This window comes from Phacochoerus africanus, chromosome 2, assembly GCF_016906955.1.
Source record: "Phacochoerus africanus isolate WHEZ1 chromosome 2, ROS_Pafr_v1, whole genome shotgun sequence".
NCBI classification, from domain to species: domain Eukaryota; kingdom Metazoa; phylum Chordata; class Mammalia; order Artiodactyla; family Suidae; genus Phacochoerus; species Phacochoerus africanus.
The window spans coordinates 168,052,617-168,063,805 of NC_062545.1; the positions used below are offsets into that span (position 1 = coordinate 168,052,617).

General features: G+C 59.3%; 1 protein-coding gene across 1 annotated transcript; it reads left to right on the forward strand.

Moving 5' to 3' along the window:
- The first annotated feature begins 863 nt into the window (after positions 1–863).
- Positions 864–9,689, forward strand: SKOR1 (SKI family transcriptional corepressor 1). Its single transcript, XM_047767149.1, is given in 9 exon segments — positions 864–1,071; positions 1,292–3,494; positions 4,544–4,634; positions 5,526–5,633; positions 6,115–6,186; positions 7,504–7,578; positions 7,818–7,892; positions 8,406–8,471; positions 8,957–9,689. Coding segments are annotated over 9 exon segments (2,892 nt in total). The 5' UTR covers positions 864–964; the 3' UTR covers positions 9,052–9,689.
- The last annotated feature ends 1,500 nt before the right edge of the window (positions 9,690–11,189 follow it).

Below are 11,189 nucleotides of genomic sequence, written 5' to 3' on the forward strand. Positions count from 1 at the left end.
TCATCCTCGTGTCCTCCTGCTGTTGATGTCCCTGGACCTGGCTGCCTCCTAGCCTTGGCCAGAGAGTAAAGCTCAGGACCAGCAGTAACTTTTGACCTGCTTGTGGTAGCTTCAGAGACCAGCCAGGATTCCTTTCAGCCAAAATGAGTCAGGACAGCCCAGCATGAAGGATACTCAAAAAGATGACGCCCTCAAAAGAGGAAGCTCAGAGCCTGGAGAGACTGCTTTTGGCCTGGGTGGAAAAAGCATATTTGAAGGAGGAAAACTTAGGGAGTGGGTTGCTAGAAGCAAAGGAGAAGTGGCTTCTGAGAAACTTACTAAAGCCTCTCCATCCCACGTGCTGACCCAGAGGGAAACCAGTTTTAGTCTGGAACGCAGCTAAAAATGCAGAAAACGTGGTTAGGAATTGCCTGACCCTGATCCCATCGATGGCTGGAAAGAAAACGAATTATAGAAAACGGCTCCAGCCAGAATCTTTCTGCTCAACGAATGCAAAGCTCCGGGCGTGAGAGGAGAAGCTTGTGTTTGTGGAAGGCAGCGCTGTTTTCCTGGGGAGCCGGCAGGGCACGGAGCTGAGTGCATTGAGGGCAAGCCTGGGGCTGGAAGCTCGAGGCGTGCTTTGGAGAGAGCCGGGTTCAGCACCGTGAACAGCGGTCGTCTCTGCCTCTCCCCGCCTCCCTCACGGCCTCAAGACCCTCCTCCTTCTCCTTGCCTTCCCCCCCACCCCCTCGGCCCCCCGCCCCCCCGCCCCGCGCCGTCCGCCCCCTGCTGTCTGGAGGTGGGCAGAGACCGCCCCTCCCCCCATTCCTCCTGGCGCTGCTCCCGCCCGCCCGCGTGCATGCGCGACTGAGCAGAGGGGCGGCCTGTCCCCGAAGTCCCGGCTTCAGCACCAGGGCGGGTAGGGCAGGCTGTGAGGGTGGCCGAAGGCGCACGGATTCGGGCGCCAGGAAGCGCGGGTTTGGCAATGGCTTTGCTGTGTGGCCTTGGGCAAGTCACTCTCCATCTCTGAGTCCCACTTCCTCCCCAATCTGAAAACCAGATCGGGTTCCTAGCTACCGGGGCATTCCAGAGGTCTCAATTACCCCTACTCCATCTCCAAACCTTGGGGGCTTTTGTTCCAGCGCCAGCACCCGTCTGAATAACAAAAGGCGCCCGTCCAGGGGGCGAATGAGCTTGGACTCCCCATTGCCAAGTTTCCCTGCGCGCCTCACTCGGCGCGCCCTCCTGGGCGGGCCGAGCCGCGTTGGCGCTGAAAATGGCTTATTGGCTCTCTGCTTTCTCTGTTTCGCAGGAGCGGCGGCATGGAGGCTCTCACCACTCAGCTGGGGCCGGGGCGCGAGGGCAACTCCTCACCCAACTCCAAGCAGGAGCTGCAGCCCTACTCGGGCTCAAGCGCTCTCAAACCTAACCAAGTGGGCGAGACGTCGCTGTACGGTGTGCCTATTGTGTCTCTGGTCATCGATGGTCAGGAGCGCCTTTGCCTAGCACAGATCTCCAACACTCTCCTCAAGAACTACAGCTACAATGAGATCCACAACCGTCGCGTGGCCTTGGGCATCACGTGCGTGCAGTGCACGCCGGTGCAGCTGGAGATCCTGCGTCGGGCCGGGGCCATGCCCATCTCGTCGCGCCGCTGCGGCATGATCACGAAGCGCGAGGCCGAACGGCTGTGCAAGTCGTTCCTGGGCGAACACAAGCCACCCAAGCTACCTGAGAACTTCGCCTTCGATGTAGTGCACGAGTGCGCCTGGGGCTCGCGTGGCAGCTTCATCCCCGCGCGTTACAACAGCTCGCGTGCCAAGTGCATCAAATGCGGTTACTGCAGCATGTACTTCTCGCCCAACAAGTTCATCTTCCACTCGCACCGCACACCTGACGCCAAGTACACGCAGCCCGACGCAGCCAACTTTAACTCGTGGCGCCGACACCTCAAACTCAGTGACAAGTCGGCTACAGACGAACTGAGCCACGCTTGGGAGGACGTCAAGGCCATGTTCAATGGCGGCACCCGCAAGCGGACCTTCTCGCTGCAAGGAGGCAGCGGCGGCGGCGCTAATGGCGGGTCGGGTGGGCAGGGAAAGGGTGGTGCTGGCGGTGGCGGCAGTGGCGGCCCCGGTTGCGGCGCGGAAATGGCCCCAGGCCCGCCACCCCACAAAAGCCTGCGCTGTGGCGAAGATGAGGCCGCCGGACCTCCCGGTCCGCCTCCTCCTCATCCGCAGCGGGGACTTGGTCTGGCGGCGGGAGCCGGTGGCCCCGGGGGTCCTGGAGGGCCTGGTGGAGGCACAGGCGTACGCAGCTACCCGGTGATCCCGGTGCCCAGCAAGGGCTTTGGCCTCTTGCAGAAGCTGCCCCCGCCGCTTTTCCCTCATCCCTACAGCTTCCCCACCGCCTTCGGCCTCTGCCCCAAAAAGGACGACCCGGTGCTAGGCGCGGGCGAACCCAAGGGCGGCCCAGGCACAGGGAGCGGCGGGGGTGCCGGCACTGGCGCAGGCGCGGGCGGCCCAGGAACTGGCCACTTGCCCCCTGGGGCGGGGGCTGGCCCAGGCAGCGGCGCTATGTTCTGGGGTCACCAGCCCTCCGGGGCAGCCAAGGACGCGGCGGCCGTGGCAGCGGCGGCTGCAGCAGCCACTGTATATCCGACGTTTCCTATGTTCTGGCCGGCGGCAGGCAGCCTCCCAGTGCCGCCCTATCCAGCCGCGCAGAGCCAAGCCAAGGCCGTGGCGGCGGCTGTAGCGGCGGCGGCTGCGGCGGCCGCGGCGGCGGCCGGTGGTGGCGGCCCGGAGCCCCTGGACGGTGCCGAGCCGGCCAAGGAGGGCAGCCTAGTCGCAGAAGATCGCTGCCCAAGCGCTCTATCTCGCGGGCCACTGGACGAGGATGGCGCGGACGACGCGCTGCCACCACCGCTAGCCCCGTTGCCTCCCCCACCGCCGCCGCCCGCACGCAAAGGCTCCTACGTGTCGGCTTTCCGGCCGGTGGTCAAGGACGCCGAGAGCATCGCCAAGCTCTACGGTAGCGCTCGTGACGCGTACGGCGGTGGGCCAGCTCGTGGGCCGGGGCCAGGCGCGGGGTCTGGCGGCGGCTACGTGAGCCCGGACTTTCTGAGTGAGGGCAGCTCCAGCTACCACTCCGCCTCCCCCGACGTGGACACTGCCGACGAACCCGAGGTGGACGTTGAGTCTAACCGCTTCCCCGACGATGAGGGCACCCTGGATGAGGCCGAGCCCAGCGCACCCGGCACAGGAGACGTCCCAGACGGCGACCAGCCTGCAGGGCCCCCTTCTGCCACCTCCTCGAGCGCCGACGGTCCCACAGACTCGCCTGACGGCGGCAGCCCTCACCCCCGGCGCCGCCCAGGGCTACTCCCAACCAGTCGATCTGCATTTGGGGACCCGGCGGCCGATGACATGGTGCGGAGATCCGAGAGGAGCTCGCCAAGCGGCGGCTATGAGCTGCGAGAGCCTTGCGGACCGCTGGGGGGCCCCGCGCCCGCCAAGGTGAGCCCCGCGCCTGCCCTGCTGGTGGCGCCTCCTCGCTTACCCCTCGGCAGTTCCGGGATGTGGAATAGACCCTGGCCAGGTGAAGGACAGGAATTTTGTTCTGGGCGGGCGTTCAGGCAGTAGGCCCCGGCTACTTTGTGTAGGCCCTGTTTGGGAAGTGCGGTGGAGCTGGGCTCGCTGGGATCCTCGACTGAGGGTTTCGGAAGATGGGGGGCAGGGCAAGGTACTGTGTTTTTGTTGATGGGAGTTGGGAGAAGATGCGCGGAGACCGACAGTCACATAGAGACAAATAAAATGGGTTTGGAAGAAAGGGCCCAAAAGCGCTCTCGAGCCCGGACAGGTAGCACGCTTGCCCGGATGAGGATCAGAGCACTGGGGAAGAAGAGCCGGTAAAGAGAGAAGAAGGCGGCCTCTCCCCAAAACCGAAGTACAGGGTGCTCGGAAACCTTTCTCCACCCCAACTCGTAATTTTCCGAATCTCTTTGAATTCCTTCCCTGGGAACCGCAGGGTTTGTTGACAGGAAGCTGAGACGGTGTGCGGGGCAGGAGAGGGGCTCTTCAGGTTGGCAGGGCTACGGGTGTTCGTGGTGGTTTGTGCAGCTGAGCCTGAATTCTTGGCCATTTGAAAATGGGTGCACACACCTGTACATTTCCATTCGGTCCATTAAAACACGAATCATTAGCCGGATGCGAAAGGCCTTATTTATGCCGGGGACTGGGCGCGGGTGGGTGAGAAGACGCCGAAAAAGAGGCTAGTAAAGAGGGTGGGGCGGCTTTGAGTGGCCCTTGGCTTGGGAGCCGCTTTGTGTTTCGGGTAATTTTCTCGAGGGCGCTAATAATTTCCGGGAATCTATAGCGGTGAACCTGCCTCGGAGGGCGCAAGGCTGCGCTGCGTGCGTCACGGCCGCACGGGGCGCTCGGGGCCCACTGGCAAGCGGATCTCCTTCCCGCCCTCATGTTTCCTCCCGGCCGCGGCGCAGGGCTGGGCCGCTCCCAGCCGCCTCCAAGCGCCCCCTTAACCGCCTGTCATTTCTCGGCCGCCGCAGGTGTACGCGCCCGAGCGGGACGAGCACGTGAAGAGCGCGGCGGCGGCGCTGGGGCCCGCGGCCTCCTACCTCTGCACCCCCGAGGCCCACGGTAACGCCCCCAGCCGCCCTGCCGAGGTCATGGCCAATGTGATAGGGGGACCGCGGGCAGAGGGCCGGGGCCAGGGGAGGCTTGCGAGGGAAGCCGAGAGCAGGAAGGACAGAGGCAGAGTAAACGAGAGAAAGAGGGAGAGGGAAAGAAAAACTATGAAAGAAAAAAGAAGCTAAGCAAGGACTCCCAACAACTTGCCTCGTTTGGTTACTTAACAACAACAAACCGCCCTCTCCACCACATAGACACCGTTCATGCACACCTCATACACGGGGTTGAATCTTTGAAAAACCACGCCTTTCAGGTCCTCTCAGTTATTCAGCAAATGTTTTGGCCCCGAGGTCTCCTGTGGTTGTTCGGGGTCCTGGCGGAGGGTGGGGCCGTTGGGCCGTAAGGTTGCGGACTGCCTAAGCGGGGTGGTGGCTGCAGCCCAACGCGCTCGGGACCCAGTGGCTCTCAGAGAAGGGACCTCAGGCCTCGGAAATCCAGCAGGCCGAGCCCAGGAGGGTGTCTGCCCTGCTGCGGTCACCCCGCGGGTCTCCGCCTGGGCCGCGTTCTCGGCTCAGGTAGACGCAACGGCCACGCGCGCTCGCGGTGCCCCAGTATCTGCGCGCGATGTAGGTCGCTTGTCCCTGGTGGGCTCGGCTTCTCGTTTTGCTCTTTTCAGAGGGGCTGGGGAGGGGCCGTAGAGCCGGAGAGCAGCAGATCGTGCGCGGGGGAGGGGGGGGCCAGCCCAAAGCCTGGGGGTGGGAGCCCAGGCGCACAGCCGGGAACCAGCGGCGGCCACGACGCTTTTAATTAGGGCTCCGGCGCCCCGACCGCGGCAGCTCTGGCCGTATCGGGGTCACGGTTTCTTTGCCTCTCCTTGAAACTCGGTTTATTGCCTTTAAGAGCCAGATAAGGAAGACAATCACTCGACCGCCGAAGATTTGGAAACAAGGAAGTCTTATCCAGACCAAAGGAGTATCTCCCAGCCAAGTCCCGCAAATACAGACCGAGGTGAGTCCTAGGACTCTCGCGCACCACCCCCACCCGGGAGCTGAGGCCCAGGTTGCCCAGGTTTCCACCAGCTCCGGCTTGAGAGGAAAGCTTTCCATCAAGCCTAAGGGACTGGCAGATAAGTATTTCAAAAGTGTGGGCAAGGTTCAGGCCAGGTTCCCTGGGTTGCTTACCTCCTTGATGGGTTTGGGGCTCTTGCGGGTAAAGGAAGGAGGCTCACCGTCACCCACACAGAACAGGTCAAAGGGCACTTCCTGCCCTAAGATAGCCTATTTTTTCTTGGATCCACTCACTTCCAGTAGGTCACTCTCTAAAATAATGGGTTGAACAGTGGGTAGTATTGGATGCCTATAAATGTCTCTGCTAAAGGCAGAGGGTCTGAAATAAGTTCCCAACTTAGCACAGCCCCCATAAAGCTCACTTCTTCCCTCCCAAGGCCTCTCCCAGGACAAAACCCCTCTTACTTGCCCTTGTATCCCAGGCGAAGACGGGCTCACCCTAGATGTCACAGGAACTCAACTAGTGGAGAAAGATATCGAGAACCTGGCCAGAGGTGAGGTTAAATCTGTGGAATGGGGGTACACTGTGATGCGGAAGATGGGCCCTTCTTGTAGAGGGGCATTATTCCTGTAGGAGTGAGTGTGAGAAGACAAGGCTCTTGGGGACTCAGTCTTCACTGAGCCAAAAGGATAATCGCCAGGACACACTATCCTGGCACTGGGGTGGGGGGGGGGAACCCCAGTTCCCAAGACTGGGCCTATCTGAATAGCCCAGTGAGAAAGAGAAATGTGTAAGAGTCCCCAGAATTTGATGCCCATGGACAGTCAGACAGGACAAGCTGTGTCCCTCGATCTCATGGGAAAACATGACTTTTTCTGAATAGTAACATTTCGAGGAGGTATTTACTTTAGGAGCATCAAGAGGCTGGTTCTCCCCCCCACCCTGGAATTATTGCATAACTGACTCCATCCCACCCTAAGTGTGGTGAGGATGGAGTTTGTGGAGTGGGATCCCTGGACTGCTGCTCAATCAACTGCAAGGGAAAGAGTGTGGCTTGAGGCCCAGAGAAAGGAACTTCTAACCTCACTTTGCTCCTCTCTCTCTCCCACTTTTGTGTTTTCTGACCACCTGCTAGGGGAATATTTCTCAGAGAGCCTCCCCAGGTGAAGGACCCAAATACCAATCGCTCTATGGTTAGGGCAGCCCTCTGCCACTCCTTTGGAGCAGCTTTTGAGGGCACTTATAGAGCTTGCCACACCCAGTTGCCTCTCACTCTGTGTCCCCAGACCAGGCTAGGGCTTGGCTTTAGTGTTCCACTCTTCCTAGTTACAGATCTTACAGGCTATGCAATTACCTTCAAAATCCTTGGTGCTTTATATGAGGGCTCTTAGCATGGATTTGGGGTCTTGGGACTCTTTAAATAGTTAAAAAACAAAACTTTTGTAAATATATGTATTTTTCCAGGGTGGGGGTCCAAGGCTTTGACCAGGCTTTCTCTGGTCTGGATCACAGAAGGGAGGGATTATGTTGTCACTTGAAAGAGTAAACTGAGTCTTCCTAGGCCAGCCTCTATGCTTAGGGAGTTAGGAACAGCTTAAAGCAGATACCATGCTGGTTGGCCCCTGGGGCCAGGGCCTGGAAGTCCAACAGGCATTCTACTATCCTGGGCAACCAATCCCCTAACCCCGTTTCCTGCCCACATCCTTTGGATGCAAATGGGTAAAATGAGTACGGAGGGCCTCTACCATCAGGTCTCATCTTCCCCAACTCCCATCTCGGGTCTACCAGCCAGGGCAGGACCTGGGTGCCTTATGGGCCCCCTGAGTCCCACCATCCTCCTCCTTTACTTCCCACTCTCGCCCCTTCACAGATGAGTTACAAAAACTGCTCCTGGAGCAAATGGAGCTCCGCAAGAAGCTGGAGCGAGAATTTCAGAGCCTCAAAGGTACACCCATCCAGACCCACCCCACCTCATCGCCAGAGCCTTCTTCCCACACGCCTGGGCCTGGCCCCCGGGACCCCAGTGCAGGCTGCAGCCGCAGCGGGAGCTGCGGGAGCCGCCCAACCCTCCTTTTGTGGGATTTCCCGCTAGGCCAAAGCTGGAGGGTTGGGGGTGGGGAGTGGGAAAATGGGGCCGAGGGAGGGGGCTGTGCGTAACAGCTCTCACTTAATCAATTTGCACAGATAATTTTCAGGATCAAATGAAGAGGGAATTGGCTTATCGAGAAGAAATGGTGCAACAGCTGCAAATTGTCAGAGGTAAGACGGGAGTCAGGTGAGCGCGTGCACGGGCCGTAACTGCCTCTCGTCTGGCGAGAGCCGCAATGTTGGCTCAGTCATTTGGATTTAAATTGAAGGTAATTTAACAATTATTTTTTTTTATTTAATATCCTTTGTATACTCTGATTAGCCTCAGAATGGCAAGCGAGCCCAGCAAACGGCTTGCAGGCATCATTACATGGAGTGATTGAACTTCTTATCGCGGCAATTTCCATGGTTTCTAAATTAAAAATCGAGGCGTAAAATTACCTGGGAAGTAATGCCTAAGTTTGCTTTAATTTTGGTTAGATCCGTCTGCCTTTAAGCGCCATCCTAGGCCATTTCCTCCCTCCGCCAAGCTGCAGTTTGGAGCTTTGACGCCCCCTCCCTCGATCTCTGGGATTTGGTTCTGCCAGGGGCTGAGCGCTGAGAAGGGGGTGAGGCCCGGGCTGTGACCCCAGCGGGCCTTAAGGTGGTCTCATTTCCTCACTGGCTACTTCCCCTGTCTTCCAGACACTCTCTGTAACGAACTTGACCAAGAGCGGAAGGCGCGCTATGCCATCCAGCAGAAATTAAAAGGTGCGGAAGACAGGAACAAAGATAGCAGGGGTGTCAGGCGCTGGCTGCGCTGGCGAATGAATGAATGAACGAATACGTGGAGGGGCTATGGAGAGGGGAAGGCCAGGTCTACATGGATCAGAAGCTGAGAGGAGGGAAATAGGAATTGATTTTAATGGGGAAAAGGTCTAAAACGGTGGGATCAGGAGAAAGAGCCCCTCAAGCTCGGAGATTTGGGGAAATCTGCCATCCGGCCCAAATCTGATCTTGGGCCGACTGACCTCCTAATTACTGTGCCTCAGTTTCCTCTTCTGTAAAATGGGGCTATTGAACCAGGGCAGTGGTTCTGAATCGCCAGGCTCTCTCTACTACCTTCCCACCTTCTGATCCACTTGCTTGAGAACCCCTCAGCCTGAACCGGGTGGGTGGGACAGAGGAGGGAGTTGAGCGTGGAAGGAGCGGGCGAGGCGAGGCACCCAACACGGCCCCTCCAACTGTCTCTCCAGAAGCCCACGACGCCCTGCACCACTTCTCCTGCAAGATGTTGACGCCCCGGCACTGCACTGGCAACTGCTCCTTCAAGCCCCCGCTGTTGCCCTAGGGCCGGCCCGGCCGCGCCCAAGCGCCCTCAAGCCATGCTGCTCTCTTCCTGTAAATACCCGCGGCCGCGGCGGCCGAGAGCGAGATAACAAGCCATTTGGACCGGATCGATGTAAATACAGTCTCCTGCCCGCCCACTCTCCTCCCGGGCGCCCCCAGCCCCTTCTCAGTTTCCAAATGTATATACCACCTCCTCGCCCCACGGATGAACTCCGGGGCATCGGACCTCATGGGGTTAACTGGACTAAAGGGCGTAAGAAAGGGGAGACCGGGGCCTCTCCCTTCCCTGTACAGCCCTGGAACCCCAATTGTGAATACAATGTAGCAACTTCGCTGGCTCCGCCCTCCCCGTCCCGTCCACTTCTGAAACTCTTATTCCTAATGACAAAGTGGCTATGTGCAATGGATATAAATGTACTGTGAGTCTCTTGGTTCAGTATTGGGTTCACTTTATTTATGCTGTAAGTTATTTTGCTTCCTTCTCCTGGACCTAATTCCAGTCCCGTTTTACACTCCTCCTTGGGTTTTGCTTTGCCTATTTTTTTTGTAACCTCTTGATGTAACAGCACTTTAAAAAGGGCGACAACTGACTCACGAGATGGAGACCACCTTGAGCCTGATTGGGGAGACCACCCTGTATCCGTGACTTTTGTTTTTAATAATAAAAAAAAATCTATTACTTCCTGGGGCTGTGGAGATGGGAGTATGCTCTTGGGTAGGGGGGCGGGGGTGGTGGTGGAGGCGGGCTGAAGGCAGCGCTACAGGTGGGGCGTGGGGACTGCAGCGCAGGTTCTGGGGCGCTTGGGCTGAGATCCGCCCTTGACCAGGTAGGCAGCAGCGAGCACCCTGATCTCTCCACCAGTCCTTTAGGCGCACCCAGCTTGCCCTACAGACCATCCCGCCCCACGTTTAGGACCCTCCCTTGGGCCTTGTTCGGGAAAAGAGAATTACCGCAAGGTCTCTGACTCTCCCCTCGAGCGTTCGCGGGGGCCCAGGGTTACTAGTGCCTATTTCCACGCCTACTCCACCGGGGAAGCCACCTCCAAGACCATCAGAGACGGAATTCGAGCCTTGCTGGGAATCCCAGGTTCAACCGGAACTACCAGGGGGCGTGGGCAACCTTGGGCCTGGCCCTGGAGCTCGGGAGCGGGGCGGGGGGCGAGCTACTTGGTGTGGGCCTGGACCCCGCAGGCCTGGAAAGGATGAGCGGGACTCGCCGCTCGTGCGCAGATGCACTCGCGCTAGGCTCGCCGCTACCCGAAGGGAGGGAACCCTGGCGGTTTCTGATGTTCCGTCCATTTTAGTCCCAGAGGATCTGTGGACGTAGAGGAGCCCAAGGAGGAAGGTGAGGTGAGCCGGCCTGGAGTTCGGGAGCGGGGCTTGGGGTGATGGCCTCCCTTCGGCCTCAGTTTCCACAACTCACCTGCTGCTTGAGCTACAAATAAAGGAGGGAAATGGGAGTGCGCTTTGTGGAGGGAGAGGAAAGTGTTTTGGATTGGGAAAACGCACAGTCCCGGGAATTATTCAGTCCTGGCTTCCAATTTCCCCTCCTTAGCTGACTAGCAGGGGTGCTGTGTCCTGCCCTAATTCTACCTAGGCCTCCGTCCCGGCCTCTAAAACAATATTCAGGCCTCGGTCCCCAGCGGCGCGTGGACGCGCTCTGGGAGGAAGCAAGCACAGGGCAGCGCTCCGCAGCTTGGACCCGCGCGCTGACGGCCCTGCCCTGCGACACTCCGGGGTTCTTTCTGAGCTTCTAGGCTGCCCTGGAGGCGGGCGTCCTGTGCCCCATTGCTGGGGCGAGCAGCTGGGGCCCGGGAGCCCTCAGCTGTGAGGGTGGGTAAGTTTCGTGTGGATCGTCCGGAAGGCCCTGGGCGGAGCCAGCGAACAGAGGCGCTCGGGGCCTTCGTGAAGGGGCTCAGGTTGGGAGCCTCGCAGCGTGTTCGAGGCAGGAACTCGGGCCCCGGAGCATCCTGGGCTGGGCTCGGAGCCCTCTTGTCCCAGGACATTCTGAGGGCTAGACCCAAACGCGACAAGAGTGGGAGATGATGGCGATGAGGGCGCCGGGTAAACTGTGAGATGTCGCTTTGGGGTGAAGTTGCTTCGGCATGCGCGACCTCCTGACAAAGACCTTTCAGGGAG